Here is a 20,602-nt window from a genome sequence, read left to right on the forward strand (position 1 = left end):
CAGGCACTTCAGGGACAACACAAGAGTCCACACCAGGGGCCATAGACTAGATTTTAGCAGCACTTTTACTTCCACTTCTGAACTCCCTGGGTCCTCACAACAGCCCTGTGAGGTAGGTAGGGCAGGAAGTTTTCAGAGATCCCCATTTACAGATGAGGACGCTGAGGCACAGAGAGGTGAAATGACTTGCTCAAGGTCACACAGCCAGCAGCGTAAAGGGCCCAAGGCCTACATTCCTCTGGCCCTCTGGAGGGTCCTGCATCCACTCCTCCATTCCCTCTCTGTCCCCTACCCTCTCTGAACCCTCCTGGGTCCACGGGGACCTCAAGGCAGGCTAGAAGTTAGGTTTTTTCAGGAACAGACATTGGGGTGGGCCTGGTCAATTCCAGGTAGGCACCGACCCTGTGGGGCATGAGGCTAGCTCTCCCTCCTCCTACTTCCCAGTTGGCCAGAGGACCCAGTAAGTTCCAGAGCAAGAGGGGAGCTAGGCATGGTCCATGAATGAATGTGGGTAAAGGTGGGTGTAAGTGTATGTGTGTCCTGCGCTAAAGACGAAGGCCCCCCCCAAGTCCCCAAGGCAGTATCTAAAGTGCCCACCCCTGTGCCTCCTTCAGCCCCCAGGGCCACAGCAAGCTTCCTCAGCAGCAAAAGGAGCCACGGACATTTGCCTCTGGCACTGAGCTGCTCCAGTAGACAAGCCGCACCAGGCATTCAGACCCCATCACGCAGACACAGTGCCTCCACAGCTTGGCTGGGACCCTGGGCCACACCCCCGATGACAAACAGCCGGTGCCCAGCTTGCAGACTAGAACAGGAGCAGCGGGCCGTGGGCATGGCAGGCAGTGCCTCCCAGCGCCGCCGTGCAAGGCTGAAGCCTTCCACAGAGCCCAGAGGGCACGGCTGGTTTCCTGCAGGAAGGAGACAGAGGTTGTAAATGGCACAGGCTGCAGGGGCTCCAGCTTTTTTGCTCCCTGAACCCAGAACAAGGCCCAGCAGGCACCACCCCAGGAGGGGCTGGCAGTGCCTTGCTACTCATCACCCCTATCCATCATTCATTCCTTTATTCATTCATATTCCTATTTTTCCATTCATTCAGTGGGCATTTGTCCTGTCTGTGTCTCATAGGCAACTGCTGGTACAGAGCCCTCAGTCAAGTATGAGGGATACCCCAAGAGCTAGGCCACACAGACCACACCCTGCCCACTTCACAGACTGGGAAAGGAAAGCTCACAAAGCCCTGATCCCTGGAATGCCTAGAGAAGGATAGGAGGTGGTGCTCAGGCTGAGGGCTACTCCTTCCTGTCTTGGGCTCCCCTATCCCTAGCCACGCGGAGACTCACCAAGGCCCCCAATGGCCACGATGTGGTTCCCAAGGGAGCCAACCACAAAGTCGGCCCTCTTATCCCTCATGCGCAGGCTGCGGGGCATCTTGGTCCAGGACCCTGCAGGAGAGAGGAGTTCAGATCTAGCCCCCTCAACACACTGCACCCCTCCATCCCATGGAGAATGGGAGGACAGCCCAGGCCAGCCACTGCTCACCATGCTCCAGGTCGAACATCTCCACAGTGTTGACAAAGTGTGGGCGGGAGTAGAAATTGTGGGGCCCGGGCTGCTGCAGGCCACCCAGGCTAAAGACGCTGCCTTCGGCCATGGCGCAGCCTGCAAAGGCCCGGCGGCTGGGCAGGCTTGGGTGCCGGGTCCAGGTACGGGCCTCCAGATCAAAGGCCTCAAAAGCAGTCACTGGGAGCTTGCCCTGGCGGCCCCCTGCCAAGGGAATTGGGGCACCTGGGAGAGAGCCCAGGGGGTCTGGAAGTCTCCTTCTTCACGAGGTTGCTGAGCCTTCATCACTGCCCGTCCCAGCTCCCCATACCCAGCTGTATGCACACCAGAGCATGGATCACCCACCCTGCAGATCCTCAGGCTCTAGGGTTTAGTTTTCCAGTCCCAGCAGGGCCACCAGAGGTCAGAGCCTCCGAGCAAACCTGGCTTACCCAAATAAAGCTTTTCTTGTCCCGCCATCCCATACTAAGCCTGATCCCAGCCAACCTGGGGTAGATGCTTCTGGACTTCAAGCCCATTTCCCATATCCCCCAGGTCCTTACCCAGGACATAGATCTTGTTCCCATGCAGGAAGGTAGATGCTCCATAGCAGGGTGTGGGCATGGAAGGTAGTGAAAGCCAGCAATCCCCACGGGGCTCATACACCCGAACCTGGGCCTGGGGGGCTGTGTCGGGGCCCATTCCCCCCAGAGCATACACCATACCATCTGCATAAAAAAGAGTAATTCAGACTGTAGCCCAGCCTCTCCAGGGTACCTCACTCTGACAGCTGCCCTGGTCAGGCCTGGGGGTGGCTGTGGACCATGTGTTTGTGGTATCCCTCCCCAGCAGCAAAGTGGAAATCTGCCTGCCTGGAGTCGGGGCTGGGAGATCTAGGATTCCCACTCTGGCCAGGGCCCCTCCAAATGAAGAGCAGGAGGCAGCCGATCTAATTATAATCTGTCTCCGTTTCCTTGGAGATGCTATGGCAACCAAGTCTGGCATCCAAGCAGGACTGGTGGTCAGACCTGGAGGCCACAAGGTGGGGGATCCCATGGGGGAAGGAGGGTGGAGGATGGTTTAAGCTGGGGGAGGGGGGGCGGCATTTGGGGATCTGCTCAGCATGGTACTCAGACTGGGGAAGGGGCTCTGGGGATCAGTTCGGGGGCTGGGAGAGGGGCTTGGGCCTGCAGGATGAGGGTGCTGGCCACAAGCCTTCTTTCTGCCCAGGAGCCTTGCCAGTACCTCTCCACCCTGCCCTTTCACTAGAGTAGGTTCTTGCCCTGTTATGCCCTCAGGGTCACCCGGGGGCATGTCTGGGGGTCTTGGGGAGATGGGTTAGTCAGCTGGGAGCTTCCACAGCAACTGTCTCCAGGCCAGCTTGACCTTTGTCCAGCTCAGGCTCCCTGGTGTGTGTGTGTAGGGGGGGGCAATCTAAGCACTTGCTGGGCTCTGAGCCAAGGCCCTGCTCCTCTCCCTCTCCCCCAGGTTATTTATAACTCTGGGAGTCATTGGGCCATCCCTCCTTGTCTCTTAGGGAGGAGGAATGGGGCAGGGAGGTGACTGGGGCCTCCCATCATGCTGGGGGCCAGCCTGGGCTCTGCCTCCCACCTGACAGCTGGAAAAGGCAGTTAAGGCTGCTGCTAGCCCAACTCAGAGCTAGGGAGGCAAGGGTAGAGAAGGCAAAGCTAAGTCCAGGGCACCCAGGCAAAATTCATAGCTCTTACCCAATTTCTGAGGGTAAGGGACCAAGTCAGGAAGAATGGAGGGTGTTGGGGCACCTAACGGACTTTCCTTGGGAAGCCACTCACCTCTCTCCACAGTCGCAACCCCCATGGCTGCCTGAGGGAGTGTGGCCCGACGTTCCCAGCGGCCCTCATCAGCCAGGAAGGCCTCCACAGCAGCTACTGGGCTCTGGCCCTCATCCACACCGCCCATCACTAGCACCTGCTTGCCCAGCACCACAGCAGCCGCGCCAGCCCGGGGAGTGGGCAGGGGTGCCAGTGCCAGCCATGTATGTGAGGCCATGTCCAGTGTCTCAGCAGTGTCCAGGGGTAGTCCAGCCTGGCCACAGCCCCCCAGTACTAACAGGTGACCATCCTGGTATGCCACTGTGCCATACACCCGGCAGGTGGGCATGGGTGGGAACACCTGCCAAGCAAAGGCCCGGCTACCTCCTGTGGCCATGGTATTCACCTCCAGTGGCAGGCCATGCCATCTGCTCAGGCTACAGGCCTCACTGAGGGGGAAAGATGGGGCCTCATCTTGATTCTACCAGGGCTACAAGGGGACGTCTGACCAGTCCAGGGACCTTGCCTTCACCTGGAGGAGAGAGGGAAAACAAAGGGTCAGTGCCACTGGATATAGCCCCTCACGGTACAGATGAGCAGCCTGTAGCTGAGAGCAGGGCTGGCCCAAAATCACTGGTGGGAAAGGCAGGAGGAGGACCCACCCCCGGTAGCTAGCACACCACTGTGGAGGCACACCTCCTGGAGTGAGGAGGGGAGACTCCCAGACATCCAGGCAACTCTCCTAATTCCTATGGTGCATGAGGGATTCTGCTCCTAACCCTGCTCTCACCTAGGAGCTCCCTAGTCAAATCTAGGTCTAGGAGGGAGGCAAGACGCCTAGGATAGGACTCTCCATCTTGGCCCCCTTTCCTTCCCCTCAAAAATTCTCACCCTGGTGCTCTGCATCAGCAGAGTTCTGCTTCCTGGCTTCCAGTGTGCCTTGGGCAGCCATAAGGGTCTCTCAGTAGCTGCCAAGGATCAGACTCCGGGGTATCCTTACCAACCTTTTGGGGCCTGTTCCATAAAGTTCATCCATTCCCACTAGCAAAAGGCCAAGATCAGAGGAGGGGCTGGACGCCAAGGTCCCACATTCCCCCTTGAGGTCTACCCTCAGGGGTTTGTCCACGCCCCGTTCTCAGAGGCCAGCCTCCTTGATGTCCAGAGGGAGAAGGCGAATGATGTGGGGATCCTGTGAGCACAGGACTCTACGGTCCCAGAGTCTAGGGCGTTTCCAGCAGCAATGGGCAGCTGGACTTCTGGGTCCCCTCACAGCAGATCCCCAAGTTCCCCAGCCTCTCCCCTCCCAGCCCCCCGCAGGGACCACGCTCCTGGGACCGCTGGTGCGAGGGCCTCCTGGCCTCAAACTTCCACCTCGCAGGAGTAGGGGGCGGGGAGGGGGGGCGGGTCCAGGCGAGCGCGCTTGGGGCTCTACACCCCATGCCCCTAAACTTCCCTTGAGCGTGGCTCCCGCGGGACTCACCGGCCCGGGCTCCGGCGCCGCCGGGGCGCGGGGTCGGCCGTTCCGGTTCCGCTGGTGCGGGCTCTGACTGGGGCTGAGGCCAGGCTCCGGCGGGGCTCCGGCTCGGCTCCGGCGCGGGGCGGGGCTGGACGGCGTCCGCCCCTCATCCCCCTCCCGACTCGGGAAAACCTCCCCCCGCCTTAACCCTGCACCTGCCGTGGCCGGAGCAGGCCGCGCAGACCCATGGTCACACGCAAACGGGTGAAAAGACACGGACATGTGGACACGAGGCCTGCCCAGGACCTAGGGTCCACCTCGGGCCGGGGGGAGAAATGAGGCAGCGGTAAGCAGCACAACACGTGTGCGGTGGGGGCCGTTCTGAGCGGGACCCAGCCTGGGAGCACCGGTGGGGGGTGGGCCAGCACAACCTGGGGGCTTGAGCTGCAGCCGCCGGCCCACCACCTACTGAGCTCGGAGGAGCCCAAAAACAGGCTTTGCGGCGGCGCCCCCTGGAGGCCACTTGGGGCATGGCCTGGGCCTCTGGTGGGGATGGTGCCTGGGTGGCCATTCCCCAGGCACACAGCAGGGCACAGAATAGGTCCTACGGTACACACTGAGGCTAGAGAGAGGGAGTGGAGGAGCAGACAGTGCCTGCCTCAGGGCTTGACAGGACCTTCCACAGGCCTGGGTGGGAGGAGTTTTTGGGTGGAGAGGGTAGCTCTGAGCGTAGGGTGAGCTTGAAGAGTTAGAGGCCAGGGAAACTCCCAGGCAAGTCACTTTGGCCTCATCCCATAGGTCCTGAGGCCTGGGCTACTCTGGGGTCCAAGGCACTTTGTGACTGTCCATCTTCATGGTCCCAGACCTGCCTCTAGCAAACTCTGGGGTCAGGCGAGAGCAACCTGGTGTGCCAAAGGCCTACCTACCTCAGACAGAGAGCCTTACCCAGCCTATCTTCTGAGCATTCAGAGTACTGGCCAAGTCTGTGAGCTGGGGGCCTGTTCATATAGGTCAGTGGTGGCCTATGAGACCTTGTGGTCACCTTGTGGTTGTCTGTGCTTGCTACTATCTTGTCCCTCTTTCACGGACAGTGTCTGTCTCATTTTCCCCAGAAGCACACCTGGAGACAAAGATACAAGTGCATATAGTTAATGTGGGAAGTGAGGCCAGGAAGCACCAGTAGAGTACTGGCAAAGAGATAGGAAAGTAGCCTTTATATAAAGAGTGTTTCATCAAGGAAGTTACCACTGTGGGCAACTGAGACAAAATCCTGCTGGGGACTCTGAAAGCCAGTATAGAACATGGGCCTCACATTATTGTCCCTCCTACCAGAGCAAGTGTTGATGAGGTACTCATTTTCAAATCTCCATCAGTCATGGATTGAGAGCTGCTCGGGGGCATTAATTCCCTAGCCTGCCTGACTTATAGCCTGCCAAGAGTGTGGGCAGAGCCTTCTCCATGACTAGAGAGAGAGTCTTCAGCCCGTTTTAGGGCCTGGCAATTGGAGTTGGAAGTCACCATGGAAGGAACACCATATAGCTAAAACTAGGGGGTCCTTGTGAAACTTGTCTCAACTGAAATCTTACTAGCGTCTTCAAAGTTTCACCCCTCATGACCTTGACTTCCTCCTACTGCTTATCCTGCCTCTCAGAATCTTTTACAAGCCCTGCTTCCTTTCCCTTCCCAGGAAGTAGCTCCTCAAGATCTGCCCCTGGCTTTTCTCCTTGGCTCACAGACTCCCTCCTGGAGTGATCCCTCCTAGGCCACTGGTCTCACTCATATCTAGATCTCCACCAGACCTCTCTGCTCAGGTAGGTAGGGTTGCCGGTCCCATCACTCAGGGCAATAAAAGATGCCAAATGGAGAACAAGGGCTGAATCCTTGGATGACCCAGTGGTCTCTCCCAACCTCATCCTATCGGATCTCAGTTATACCTATAAAGTCAGTATCCACCAAAGTCCAGGTCAAGTCAGACTTTGCTCTGATTAATACTCCCAGAGAGTTCCATCTGGGTCATACTGGGCACCAAGAGGCAGAAGGATCAGCCTCCACTCAGGGAGCTAGGTACCCCATGACCCTTACTCCTAACCCCTACCATGATCCCAGTTCTGATGTCTGAAAGGGACACAGCTTGGGAATGGACCTACCCTTCCTAGTCCTCCATTTTGCTCTGACCTCTGGGCTGGACATCATCCGAGAGAGCTCCCCTTCCTAGGACACACCTAGGCCCATGCCATCACTGGAGGCTGAGCTCTGCGTCTTCATGGAAGTAGCTTCTGCTTATGCAGCCCTAGCCCCACCTACACAGAGGCAGCTTCTCCAGCTGGCTTTGGAGAAGCTGTGGAAGACAAGTGGGGCAGAAGGTGAGGCTAGATTGGTCCTGAGAGTGAATAGCTAATACTCAACAATGGATAGGGCAGAGACAGGGCTCACACACAATTAAGGACTGGGAACACTCAGGTGGGACTTCCTGATTGCATCTCTTGAGGCCTGGCCCTTGGGATCCCACCCTTCCCTTCTCTCTACCAGGATGAGGGGCTAGAAGCACTGATCCCAGAGGAGCAGGAGAGTTTGCATTTCCTACTGGACAGCTTGGCTACGCTTGAAGGTGCTGAGGACACCACCATCAGTGCTAAGGCCCTGGGAAGTTCAGGGACACCAGGTGAGGCCTGTGGTGGGGTGGGTGTTTTTCTTTGCTGGTGCCCAGACCCCTCTGTATAGGCAGGGAGATGTAGAGCAGCTGGAGAATCCTGAATTCATATTGGGAGGGAGAAGGGCTATTAACCAGTCCCCAAATGAAGCACCCAGCCACCCTCTTGTGATTGCCCATCAACTTCCACCTGGCCCCAGCTACCAAATTTGGCACCATTGTACATGTCAGGGCCCAAGAGTTGTGGCAGTATTTCTGCCTCCTAGCGCAGGCTCTGATTCAAGTGCAAATGCCCCCACCATCTCATTCATGAAACCAGGGCTTCCATGCTGGCTCCTTGGATGTGGGGACCCCCTGACCAAGAGGGGCCTTTGGTCAGAGCAGTAGAGACCATTCTGACCCCTGGGACTCCTAGGGTTAATTTTGACCTTTGTCCTCTCATCTGGTGCTGCTTGGGCAGTAGGCCCTGTAACTACCGCCCTTCTGCTGGCCCCAGGGTACAGGTGGAAAGACTGAGGTCCCAGTCTCCTAGGCAAAAGGACAGGGATTCAGGGCAGGCTTAAGACTGGAGGCAGGACTTCTTGCCATTTAGGGGGCTGAGGCTGGGCCGGGGTCCTCCCACCACACCCATGCACCTGTTCCTAGGCAAGTACGCTTAAGCCCACACTGGTATGCTGGGACTCTCAGATTGGACACGCCCAACTTTGGGCTTGTGTGCAGCACATGTGTGCACACGAGCCTTTCATGCCACATGCAGTGGGCCCCATTCTCAGGAAGAGAGGAAGGCCTGCTGCCCTCTGAGGAGGTACTCCTGCTACAAAAACAATAGGGGCTCCCCCGCCATCCTCCCAGGCAGCAGGCACTCCTCTTTCACCCTCTGGTCAGGCATCTGGGACAGAGGCAGGCCTTGTCAGTGGCTGTAGGAGGACCAGAGGGTGGAGGATGGCTTGGACCTTGCCGAGAGTCGCTCCCAGATGTGGCTGCACCACCAGGCTCCTCAGAGAGGGGGTCAGTTGGGCCCCTAAACCAGTCCTAGCCGGGCTCCAGTGCAGTTGGTGCCTAGGGCCGCGTCTGAGAGGGCCTCTGCTCCTCAGACTCCTGCACAGGCCCGGATGGGTTTAGAGCAGTCCCCGCGGCCACCTCCTCCAGGAAGCCTTCCCTGGTACCCATCTACCCCGCCCTCAGACTTTGGGGGAAACGGGGTCTCGGGGGGTCAAAGGTCACTAGGGCGGGCTAGGTCCCGGAAGCGGAAGCGCAGCGCACTTCCGGTGCTCAGCGGGCGGCCATGTTGGAGCAGCGGAGGCGGCGCAGAGGCGCGTCCTGGGTCCCCGCGGCGGCGCCGGTAGGTTGGGGCCGTGGGCCTAGCCGCACCGCGGGGGGGCCGTCCGCGAGGCGACAGGGCGGATGGGCCGAGCGGCTGGCTCTTCCCGGACCCGCGCCCTCCGCCGGCTCGGCTGAGACCCCCCCCTACCCCACCCCCACCCCGTGCCCAGCGACCCCACCCTGGGGCTGCGCGACCCAGTCGGGCTCGCCCTGACCGCTCCGCGCTTTTCGCTGTCTCCAAGACCGCTGCTTCTACCCGCGGCTCAGGCCCCAGGGATGCGGCCTCCCAGCCGAGGGCCCTAATCTGCCCCCACACCAGTCCGTTTGGATGGGGCCTTTCCCGTCCCCCATCTTTCATCAACTTCCCCGGCCGGCCTCGGGGGCACGTGTGAAGGGAAGTCGGGGGCCAGGCTGCAGCCTCTGTTTCCGGAGCCTCTTGGAAAGCCCAGAAGACCCCCTCTCAAGGGCCCAGACCGACCTGGGCGGAAGAACCCCCAGCTCACCCCCAGTATCTGTGCCTGAGGGTAAACAGGCCCCTCTCTGTTCTACAATTTACAACCCTGGGGACTGCATCCCCTGGGAAAAAATGAAAGAAAAGAACTAAAGTCATGTGCAAGGATTGTGCTCGGAGAATGGCCTCTGGAGAGAGGAAGTGCTGGAGACACCTGAGGATCCAAGAATGTTTCCAAACAAAGAGCTCCAGGGGATTTTGAAAACTTCTTCTGGTCCATTAGGGCGGTAGGAATAAGCTGCCTCCTGGCCCCAGGGACCTGCCTGATCCCAGTTGATCTTTTAATAATCCCGTGCAGCTGGGGAGCTGCCTCCTGGAGCCCTCAGTGCTGGGTTGGGCATTAGATATTAGTCAAGATAATATCTACAGCTTTTTCAGAGGAGCATGGGACAACTTCGGTGTTCCCAGACGGCTCCATCTGAGCTGTGCCAAGGTCTGGGGCCCTCCAAACCCTAATTAGGACAAATCAAATCTCTAGTGTCCACCTTATTAACCACCCACTGTCAGACCCTGGCCTCTTGGTCTGACTGCCTGGCCCCTAGCCTGCCTGATTGCTTAGAGATGTGTCATTAGTACCTGCTACTCATCATCTTTTTAGTTTCTGTTGGGGAGTGTGGTTCTTTCCCTGGGGTTGGTCTCCGTCACTGTGGTGCTAGGAATCAGACCTGAGTGGCCTGTCTGGGGACTCTGAAAGCAAAACTTCTGGTGGGCAAGGAGGTTCATCCTTGGACACCTGAACAGCAGCAGCTGGAGTAACAGAGATGGACATTGGGTGTAAGTCTGGGCCCTTTGGCCACATTCAAGGCTTGTGTTGCCCTGCTTTCACCTGTTTTTCTGGCTAGATAGCCCAGCCCTGACTGCAGATTCCAGTCACACCAAGTGTGCCTTACTCTTTCTCACTTCAGAGCCATTGTATAAATTATGCCCCTTTTTGCTCCATTTACAGCGGGTCCTTTCCTTTTGATCACTCATGTCCCAGTTAAGTGTTGCCTCCCCCAGGAATCCTTGCCTGACTCATTGGCGAGCTGAGCTGGGTGCCAGTCTGTACACCCAAGAACCTTGATGGTGCCTCTGTCTTGCCTTCTGCCCACGGCTCCTTGAGGGCCGAGGTATTCACCTGTGTTCCCAGGGTTGAATCTAATACTAGGTTTCTGGCCTAGAATTCAGAATTGAATTAGAATGGGCCAAATCTTTCTAGGGACCCAACAGCAGGTTAGATGGCTCTGATGAACTTGTGGTCACGTATCCTGAAGAAGCAGCTTCTGACCCATGTGGGTCCCTCCCCCACCCCCCAACCCCTGCCTTACCACCATGGTAGGTCAGAGACCAGAGTGTTGCCCCAAGGAGTGGTCAGGTCTCTTCATGTCAATGGATGTTATGGAGAGTGCAGGCCTAGATGATCTACTACCTATCCTAGCCCCTTATCTTGGTGCTGTTCTTACTGACTCTTTTTCCTCTTGCTTCGGAGGTGCCAAGCGCTGGTTTGTGGATACCCAGGCAGATCTGCAGTGCCTAATGCCATGAGCGTGGTGGTGCAGCATGTGGAGGAGAAAGCTGTGCACTCCTGGTCGAGGATCTCCACGGCAGGGAAAAAGGCCCTGGAGGAGGCGCTGCTTGTCTTTAACCCCATGAGCCAGGATCTCAGTGCCACAGAGGCCCAGCTTGTGGCCTTCCTGCAGGGTCTGCGGGATGATGGCTTCCAACCTACCATCCTGCGCAGTGGTGATGTTTATGGCTATAGTTCATGTACAGCCAACCCCCCAAGCCAGACAAAGCTACAAGCTCGTGCCCCCATCCCAGCTGCCACATCTCTTCCAACCAGTGCTCCCCGAACTGCCACACGGTTGCCTGCAGGCCGGGCCACGCTGCTCCCCATGCCACTGCCTGGCAGGCTGGCCAAATCATCCACACCAGCCCTTGCCAAGCATGCTACCACCAACCTGCTACTGAGCTCTCTGAAGCAGTCAAATGCCAGCCGTGCCCGGGGTGCAGCAGTGGGTTTCCCCACCCACCTCTATCCAGGTGTCTACCCTGCCATGCGGCTCTCCGTCGTCCTTGAGGCCCTGGTTCCACTCAAAACTCCCATGCCCTGCTTGAGTGCCAAGCACAAGGCACAGTCACTGCAGCTCTCACTTGTAGACTCTCCCCTGAAGCTGCGGAAAGATTCAGGGAAGGGGCTGGGGAACCCCCGGCCCAAAGCTCCCAGAAAAGGCACAAACAAGGGCCCCAAGTGTCTGACAGGCAAAGGCTCCAGGGCCAGACCCCAACAAGGCACTGGGCCCCAGAGCAAGACCTACAAAGCCACTGGGTCCCTCAGTAGCCTGCGAATGAAAGGTAACTCTACCCTGGGCACTAAAACAGCCCAGGCCAAGGCAGCTCGAACACTGGCCAAAACTGCTCGTGCCCAGGCCAAGGTGGCTCAAACACAGGCCAAGACTGCCAAGCCCCGGGCAAAAGCCAAGGCAACACAGATCAAGGCCAAAGCCAAGGCGGCACAAATCAGGGCCAAGGCTAAGGTGGCACGGATCAAGGCCAAAGCCAAGGCAGTGCGGGCGAGGGCCAAGGCAGTGCGGGGAAAGGCCAAAGCCAAGACAGTGCGGGCCAAGGCGGCTCGGACCCAGCCCAGGGGCAGGGGCAGGCCAAAAGGGTCTGTACAGGCCAGGACTGCAAGGAGGGTCCAGAAAGGCCGCCCTGAGACTGGGGGGCAGAAGAGGAAAAGGGCTGAGGAGGCGAAGGATCTTCCTCCCTGGAAGAGAACACGGCTTGGGCCCCGATCCCCTAAGGCATGGCTAGGGCCTGGAACAGCAAAGCTGCTGAAATTCCGGGTCATCAAGGTGGACAGGCGGTTCTCGGACGATGAGGTGCGGCAGCGGGCTCAACGGATCCTCCACGTGAACCTATCCCCTGTAATACGGCTCCAGCCATTGCTGCCATGCTCAGCACCCTGATTCCTTCACATAGCAATGATTGGGGAACCTGAGCCCAACTGTCTGTGTGGCCAGTGGCACAGTGTGCAATGCCCATGGACTCCACAACCCCGAGGACTCCAGGTGCCTCTCCAGGGCCCTGAGAGCCACCGGCCTCCTTTCAGAGACTGGAGGATGTGGGGTGGGGGTGGGGGGGCGGGAGGGGATGTTCTCATGGCGCGATGCACTGTGACTTATTACTCTTCAAGTTGTATGTCCACTGTTCCATCTATCACGTTTTATACCTTTCCACCTTTCAGTCTCCCGGCCCACCCTCTATGGTCTTTTTTTCTATTTGTGACTGCGATAGGCCAGCTTGAGCATATAGGAAAAGTGGCCCCAGGAACAGGGCTGCCAGAGAGGGTCCTGGTAGTCTGGGGCAGGTCATTGATGTGAGCGATGGGATGATGTGGGAAGGGGCAGCTCCCAAGCCTCTTGAGATTCTGGCCTCTGTGGATGTGGAGAGGCAGCCCCTGAAGGCAGGAGCAGAGCCACTCTGAGGTGGGACGCCTCCCTTGCAGCTGCCCTGATTTGTTACCCAGATAGGCCCCATGCAGAAGAGAAAAGGTGGCTCTATAGGGAACCTTGCAGCCAGCATTTAGGTGAGAGAAGGGGAGTTTTCTGGAACTGCTCCCTAGGGGCAGAGCAGACAGCCTGGCTGTGTCTCCTAGCCTGCTCTAGCTGAAACCTTGGGGCTTTGCCTGGGCTTGCATGAAGCAGGGCCAGGCCTAAACTGGCTGAAGTACTCTGCCTCTCCTCCTTTTAAGAGAGTGACTAACGTCTACTTCCCCAATTGACGGCAAGGGCTTAGGAGTTGAGTTGGGGGCCAGGGCTCTTGGTTGTAGGGCCACAGAATCTGCCCTCAGTGACCAGAGAATTTTCTCTTTGCGTGGATGGGGTACTCTGTACCTGAGCCAGGAGAGTTTTAATGACTTCCTCGCTCCATCAGCAGTGTTTTCTGCCTGGGTTCCAAGTGCTCTGGCTATTCCCAGTCTAGCTTTATCATACCTCCCAACAGGGCCTGTATGTTTCAGACATTATCTGCTCTTCTGCTTTGGAAAGGGGGCTGGGCCCTGAACCCTGAACAAAACTAGTTCTCTTCCATCTACCAGTTCTTCACCCACTGCCCAGCCGGAGTGGCAGTGGCTGGGGCTGGCAGGGAGGGGGACACATTCCCCAGAGGCTCCTGGAGACGAACAGCCTTTCAGGGCTAGGGGTAGGAACCTCATTGGAATGAGTATCAGATCATTTCTGTCTCTGTGGGTTAGTCTGAAGTCTGACCCTGCTGGCATCAGCTGCATTGAATGGTGGACCTGTAGAAGCTCTGTGTGCTTCTTGGTGCCTCCCTCCCTCCCCACCTTTCTTCTGCATCTGGTGGCTGCTATTAATATCTTTCCCTTGGGGGCTGCCTCCCTTGGTTCCCCAGGCTCTGGGGACCCCCTCACTCCCAGCTGTACTGTAGTCCCACAACCGTGCATGCTCATTGCGTCTGGCAGTAGTGCTTCCATCTACCATGTGAGTATGGAGAATGACCTGAGGGCTTCACTCAACTCAAGGGCGGCCCAACCTGTGGCTCACTCTGCATTCTCTCTCTCAGGCCTGATTCCATCTCCCACCGCCCAGGACCCCCAGCCAGGCTAGGCCTCTCCTTTCTGTTCTGCTGCTGCTGCCACCGATGGGTGAGGGGTTTGCTCTTTCTCTGAGAGCCAGCCAGAGGGAGAGAAGAAATCTCCAGGCCTCCCTGTAGGGTGGCGTGAGGTGGGGGTACCCCTAGGATCTCTACACAGACTGTCCCTCCCAGTCCAGGCTCCCAGAGCAATTGCCCAGGAAGTTCCCCCACCAGGCTGCTCAAGTGGCAGCTGCTACCCCCTCACCAGCAACCTTATTGCTGGCCATGGCCAGAGCCTTTGAACCTCATCCACCTGTGGCCTCCATGGCCCTGAGCCCTACTGCATTGTCAGTCACCTGCAGGTGGGGAGGAGGGTGGGTGCTCCGGAGATGGTATCTTTGGGTTTTTCTGGGCAGGTTTGATCCTGTGGGGTTTGCTGGCGACTAGAGAGAGAGGCCTGTCCTCTGAATTCTTGGAATGGGGGGCCGCCCATTTACCCCCTGCCTACTCAGTTTCCTTGGGACCTCCCCCAAGACCCTGAAAATTGCTGCTTCTGTGGCTCTCGGGACCGGGAAGGCTATGGCATTGAGAATGTGATCTGGGGCAGGCGCAGTCACGACAGCAACAAGACCTGGTGGCAGAGAGTGGTGAGGGTGCTGGTGTGCCCATGTGTGCAGGTCTGGGGTCAGGGCCTGGTCACTCTGACCAGCCATTATGGTTATAGGTATTGAGAATCACCATCCAGCTGGACCTAGAAGGTGCCTTCTACTTTACCCACCTCATTGTGACTTTCAAGGTGACCCAGTACCCCAGCCTGAAGGATTGCTCTGTGCCTCCCAACCTGATTCCTACCAGTGATGCTTGCCCCTGGTGACCCAAGAACCCCCTCCTGTCCCCAGACATTCCGCCCAGCAGCTCTGCTCCTCAAACACTCAGTAGACCATGGCCACTCCTGGCATGTGTACTGATATTTTGCCCACAACTGCCCAGGCCTCTTTCCTGGGATCCCTCCTGCCAGTGGCCACAGAGTCAGTGACCTCATCGGTGACCAGTGTTACTCGGAGGTCAAGCCTTCCACTGAGGGTGAGGTCAGGCCCAGAGGAAGGGAGGTTGGGCCTTAGAGTGAAGACAGAAGTTCAGGCTTGCTTCTTCCTCTCAGGTAGTTTTCAAAGTTCTGGACCCAGCCATTCTGGTGGAGGACCCAAACAACACCAAGATTCAGGGTAATCATCCCCACTGCCAGTCCTGTATTCCTTGCATGTCAGGACAGCCAGATACTCACTTGGGGGGAGTGAGGGTGTTGGAGAGGTGAGGTCCTGCCTGAACATGTGCACTGGTGGGGCAGGGTAGCAGGCAAACCAGTTCAGTCCCCCAGCATGTTTCCCCAACTCTTGTCCTGCCATGATCCTCTATTGTGGTCCCTGTTAAGGCCTCCCATTCGTGTCCCATTGCTGGTCCCTATACTTGTGCCCAGTGTATAAGGGCTGGTATGGGTAGCAGTTTCCATGTCTGTCCCCTATTTTTGCCACATCGCTAAAGTGCTTTGTGGGGCCCCACTATAGTCCCCATCACTGCTATCCATGCCAGCCTTCATAACTGTCCTCTGTCTGCTCCTATCACTGTACCTTATAACTCTCCTTTTTATGAGCCTCCATCACCATTCCCCATCACTGTCCCTATCATGGTCGCCCTGTCATTGCTCTCCTGGTTGATTCATCACCCTGGCCTTAGTTGATGTCCTACCTCCCTACAGCTGCCTCTAGGTGGCGCCACGGCTTCTCTGGGTGTGACCTCTTGTAAAGCAGAAGGCTTGTTAAAAGGCTAGAGAACGCTTAACCATAACCCCACAGGGCAGCCCAGAGCCAGGCCAGGCAAGTACCAAAACAGGAGGACAAACCTCAAACTAGCTTTTTCTCTACGCTCTACACCCACCTTGCCTGCAGTTATTACCAACTACTCACCCCAAGCCCTCACTCTAGGTCCCCAAGCAGCTGTTGCTCGTTCCTCTGATCAGGAGAAAGGGGAGACCTGGCAAAGGAGAGGTATAGGAGGTAACCTTGGCTTGGTAACTGACTTAAGCTGTAGAGCAGAAGGAGGAGCTGTGGACCCATCTCTCCATTCATGTGTACATTTAACAAGTTCCCATTGAGCCCCACTGTGGGCCAGGCATCTTCTGAGCAATGCTCAGGGGGAAGAAGATAGACAAGGTATCTGTCTTCTTGGAGCTGACATGAGCTGACATAAAAGTGAGAAAGACAGTCAATAAATAAGCAAACTAATAGCTTATGTGGTTTGGCTGGGTGATAAACTGATTTCTAGTTTGGGTGATGGGTTGGGGAATGGACTTCTTTACTGCCTTGGGGAAGCAGGTTTCAAATATCTAGAGATGCTGGAATGGGGTGTCCAGGAGGCAGTGGGATGTGCAGGTGCAGCTCAAGAGCGATATCAGGGCTGGAGCAGTGCAGAGGCGGAGGAGCTGTGGTCATCCTAACATGGTATGCCCAGGGGAGCAGGGATGAGGAAGTCTCACAGCATGGGTGCTAGAGGAGGTGGCTGCAATGATGCAGAGAGGGAAGGGACACCCCTACCCCCCATTCCTTCCCCTCCATCTCAAACATAGAGGGATGACGACCAAGGCGCCTGAGGTCTCACAATCTGTATCTCCAGAGCCCCTGCAGGTGACTAACCTCCATGTGAATTTCTCCAAACTGCACACAATGGCTGATAGACCCCTGGTGGGCGTCAAGGGATACCCCTCCTACTACTGTGCCCGGTCTGAGATCGTGGCCCAAAGCAGCTGCCTGTGCCATGGCCATGCTTCTGAGTGCAGGCCTGCACACGGGGCCCCAGCCAATGTGGAAGGGATGGTGAGCACCACAGGAAGGGCATCTGTAGCTAGTGGGATAGACAAGCTCAGGGACTGAGGCAGACTCTTCTTGTCCTCCTCTCTGCCAGGTGCATGGTCTTTGAGTCTGCCACCACCACACAGCTGGTACCCACTGTGAGTGCTACCAGGACCTGCACCAGGATCACCCATGGCACACAGACCCTGGGCACCCCCATGCCTGCCAGGGTAGGTGCCATACCCTACTCTGGCCATACTTGCTATGGGTCAACCCGCTCCATATCCACCTTTCTTGTTCTGCCTCAGAATGCAAGTGCCATGGGCATGCCCGCAGTTGTCACTTTGAAATGGCCCTGTATCTGGCTTTTGGCAATGTGAGTGGAGGCAGCGTGACACGTGTCAGCACAACACAACTGGGTGCACCACTGCGAGCTCTGCCAGCTCTTCTATTGAGGTCCCCAGGAGGATCCCCCTTCCCTTCACTCCTGCAAATGTGAGCCCTCCAACCCCCAATCCCAACTCTGACCCCAGTCCTTCAGCTCCATGGTGACCTCTGACCTAACTCTGTCCACTTTTTTTTTTTATTTTTTTGGTGAGGAAGATTGTCCCTGAGCTAACATCTGTTGCCAATCTTCCTCTTTTTGCTTGAGGAAGATTGTCTCTGAGCAACATCTCTGTAATCTTCTTCTCTTCTGTATGTGGGACCCCACCACAGAATGGCTTGGTAAACAGTGTGTAGGTCTGCACCTGGGATCTGAACCCGCAAACCCTGGGCCGCTGAAGCAGAGTACATGAACTTAACCACTATGCCACTGGGTCAGTCCCTTGTCCTCACTTCTGACCCCTGATCCAGCCTGTGACTGTGACCCTGTGGGTGCCCTGGAAGGGGGTTTATGTGATACCCACAGAGATGAAACCCGTGGCCTACTCTCTGGTCAGTGTTGCTACAAAGTTCATGTTTGAGGCCAGCGCTGTGACTCCTGCCAGCCTGGTCACTATGACCTGAGCCCCACCCGTCAGTGGCACGCCAGTATGAGTGACCCTAAGGGTAGGCCCCCACACCATGTCATCCCTTCTCTGTCCCCAATCACTGCCCTGATAACACATGCACCCACTTACCCCTACAGCAGTCCCATTAGCACCCTGAGAGCCCTGTACCTTAGCCTGCAGGTATGACCCCTGGGGCTAGGTCCCTGGCGCTCATGCCTGTGATCCCTCCAGTGGTGCCTGTCACTGCGAACACTTTATCTCTAGATTGGACTGCAGCCGTTGTCTGGTGAGCTTTGACCCACCTTTTGATTTGACCTTTATCTTGGATGCCTAGCTTATAGAAGCTGACAAGTATAAGGCTATAATCAGTGTGACTATAGACTGAGCCTTTCACATTGGTTAGTGCCACTTCCTCACATGGTCACTAGGGTCAGCGCCACCTTGGCTAGCTGAACCGTCATGTGTCTTCAGGTGGGAGCTTTCGAAACAAAAGAAAGAAAAGCAAGTAAACAAATTAGAACAGTATTATGCACTGGGTTTAAAGGTGTTTCACAGCAAACACGTGTGAAGGAAGACTCAGTCCAAGGAACAACTCCATCTCCTGAAACGTTAGAAATCCTTTGTTTAACTTTTATTTTAACCCTGTGTAACCCTGTTTATGGCTGTTTCTTCATCTTCTTACCTCTTACCTCGCCTCTGTGAAGCTGCACAAGAGTACACAAGGGTCTCTTCTCCTCCTCTCAGCCATAGGCAGAGGAGCATTCAAGCTCTGCACTCATCCCCCTTCCTCCTGCAGCAGGCAGTCCCAGTATATGACCTCCCAGGCCCCCGACCCTCCTCTCTCTCCATCCAGATCTTCCTGTCCTTCCTCCACCCATATACTCTCTTATAGCCTGAGTTCTGGAGTCTGAGCAGTGACTCTGTAGGCTGCCAGCCCTGTGACTGTGACTTTGGGGGTGCTTACAGCAACAGGGACAAGGCAGGACCTGGGGGTCAGGGTCAAGTGGCAAGAATCAGAAGTTGACTCTGTCCCCTCCCTGCCTCCACGCTCACTCAGGTGTTCTACAGGGGAGAGCCTCTGCCTATGTCACCCCGACCTCTGTGGCTGCCACTGCCATGAGCTCCAATCTGGGCACTTTGGTACTGTCCTTGACCAGGCCACCGCTGAAGCCGAGCTTGGCCAGGGCCTCCAGCCAATTGACCCCCAGCTGCCTGTGAGCGTCCAGGAGGGGCACGGGCAGGGGCAGGAGAAAATCAAGGCTCAGACCTTGGGGCTCAAGGGAGGGAGGGAGTGCCCAGAGAGAGCTAATTGGAAGAAGAGGCTGGGCGGGATTAGGAAGGTGAGGAGTCCAGGTGGGGGGCGTCAGCATGGTCAGATGTTTGGTGTCTTGGACAGAGCCCGTATTCCCAGAATAGTGTGGGAGAGCACAGGGCCAGAAGGCTGGAGGGCACTGACACCCCATTTGCCCCCAGGGAGCCCCCTGGCCAGCTCCTCCCCATTGTACACAAGCCCCAGGGACCTCCCCCAGTTGGCTCCAGCCCTGGCTTCAGAGACAGTGCAACCCTCAATGTGCCCTCTACCCTGCCAGGCAAGCCCATTCAGCTGCCAGCTTCCCACGGTGAGGAGTCTGAGGAATAGGGTGGGGTCACAGATTACTAGGGTCTTAGTGGGAACGGGGCCCAAGCCCTGGGGTTATGAGTCCCTGGGGTCTTGGGAGAGTGGAACCTATGTCCTGAGGGTCCCAGGTTCCGCAGTGGTCTGGGCCTGGGCCTGGGAGTCTTACAACCAGACCTCAGAGGAACCCCTGCCCCTGCATCAGGGAGCCAGCTCTGCACTATGGACTGGCTTGGACTTTGCACATGTGGCTGATGGGGCTGGCCTCTCTCTACTGGTGCCCACTGTGCCTTATGCCCTAGAGTATGACATTGTCCTGAGCTGTGAGACTCAGGTCAGTGGCATGGGTGACAGGCAGGTGAATGGATGGTGCTGGTTGAGGGGTAGGGGCAGCTCTATGACTGCTGACCCCTTACCCTAGGCACCTGAAGACTGGCAGGCATTAGTCAGTGTCCGTGCCAAATCCCTGCCCAGCAGTGTCTGCTGTGCCCATCTGCCGCCCTCAGAGCATCTGTTCCAGGTGGCCTTGACCCATGCACATAGGTAGGCAGGACCCTGTGACCCCAAATACCAAGACCTTATTATGCTGCCAACACATTTGAAACAACACCCAGGCAATGTGGCAAATTCCCAATATGGAATATCATCATGTCATAGAACAATCAAAACAGGAACTTAATTTAAAACAGAGCAGAATAGGAGCCGGCTCCGTGGCCAAGTGATTAAGTTCGCGTGCTCTGCTTCGGCGGGCCAGGGTTTCGCCAGTTTGAATCCTGGGCGTGGACATGGCACCACTCTTCAAGCCAGGCTGAGGCGGCATCCCACATGCCACAACTAGAAGGACCCACAACTAAAAATACACAACTGTGTACTGGGGGGCTTTGGGAGAAAAAGGAATAATAAAATCTTTAAAACAGAGCAGGATTTAAGAAGTTGATCTTGGGTCCGGCCCAGTGGCACAGTGGTTAAGTTTGCACATTCCACTTCTCAGCAGCCCAGGGTTCACTGATTCTGATCTCGGGTGCAGACATGGCACCGCTTGGCAAAAGTCATGCTGTGGTAGGCATCCCACGTATAAAGTAGAGGAAGATAGGCATGGATGTTAGCTCAGGGCCAGTCTTCCTCAGCAAAAAGAGGAGGATTGGCAGTAGTTAGCTCAGGGCTAATATTCCTGAAAAAAAAAAAAAAGTTGATCTTTTTCCATTGGTCATTTGATGAAACGTTAGACCCAATAACTGCACAATGGAAATGGGGCACCCCTGGACCACACAATCCTGACCTCCTTATCCCACCCTTACTTCTCTTCTC

At 56.6% G+C, this 20,602-nt stretch overlaps 2 protein-coding genes across 6 annotated transcripts; one reads left to right on the forward strand and one right to left on the reverse strand.

Annotated features, from left to right (window-relative positions):
* Positions 1–47: 47 nt before the first annotated feature.
* Positions 48–4,949, reverse strand: KLHDC8B (kelch domain containing 8B). Of its 2 annotated transcripts, none has more exons than XM_014840399.3 (6): positions 4,810–4,949; positions 3,351–3,861; positions 2,103–2,267; positions 1,540–1,764; positions 1,341–1,442; positions 48–908 (listed from the first exon to the last, which is right to left on the reverse strand). In XM_014840399.3, the coding sequence occupies exons 2-6, from the start codon at positions 3,724–3,726 to the stop codon at positions 712–714; spliced, it is 1,065 nt and encodes a 354-aa protein (XP_014695885.1). In that variant the 5' UTR covers positions 3,727–3,861; positions 4,810–4,949; the 3' UTR covers positions 48–711. The 2 variants fall into 2 exon arrangements, with proteins under 2 accessions (XP_014695885.1, XP_014695884.1); XM_014840398.3 differs by having other exon boundaries at positions 1,540–1,785; positions 4,810–4,929.
* Positions 4,875–16,128, forward strand: CCDC71 (coiled-coil domain containing 71). Of its 4 annotated transcripts, XM_014840397.3 has the most exons (4): positions 4,875–5,131; positions 6,473–6,596; positions 7,315–7,447; positions 10,738–16,122. In XM_014840397.3, exon 4 carries the CDS (start codon positions 10,790–10,792, stop codon positions 12,215–12,217), a length of 1,428 nt encoding a protein of 475 aa, XP_014695883.1. In that variant the 5' UTR covers positions 4,875–5,131; positions 6,473–6,596; positions 7,315–7,447; positions 10,738–10,789; the 3' UTR covers positions 12,218–16,122. The 4 variants fall into 4 exon arrangements, with proteins under 4 accessions (XP_014695883.1, XP_044610089.1, XP_014695882.1 ...); XM_044754154.2 differs by lacking the exon at positions 6,473–6,596 and having other exon boundaries at positions 4,991–5,131; XM_014840396.3 differs by lacking the exons at positions 4,875–5,131; positions 6,473–6,596; positions 7,315–7,447 and adding an exon at positions 8,658–8,777 and having other exon boundaries at positions 10,738–16,128.
* The last annotated feature ends 4,474 nt before the right edge of the window (positions 16,129–20,602 follow it).

The sequence above is a fragment of the Equus asinus genome, chromosome 21, assembly GCF_041296235.1.
Source record: "Equus asinus isolate D_3611 breed Donkey chromosome 21, EquAss-T2T_v2, whole genome shotgun sequence".
In the NCBI taxonomy this organism is placed as follows: Eukaryota; Metazoa; Chordata; class Mammalia; order Perissodactyla; family Equidae; genus Equus; species Equus asinus.

Bases quoted from the DNA above. Each gene is read 5' to 3' on its own strand.
- KLHDC8B (XM_014840398.3), bottom strand. From the start codon at position 3,726: ATGGCCACAGGAGGTAGCCGGGCCTTTGCTTGGCAGGTGTTCCCACCC. The intron at 2,268-3,350 runs GTGAGTGGCTTC...TTTTTTATGCAG, and splicing joins GGTTGCGACTGTGGAGAGAG to ATGGTATGGTGTATGCTCTG. The intron at 909-1,340 runs GTGAGTCTCCGC...TCCTTCCTGCAG, and splicing joins CGTGGCCATTGGGGGCCTTG to GAAACCAGCCGTGCCCTCTG.
- CCDC71 (XM_014840397.3), top strand. From the start codon at position 10,790: ATGAGCGTGGTGGTGCAGCATGTGGAGGAGAAAGCTGTGCACTCCTGG.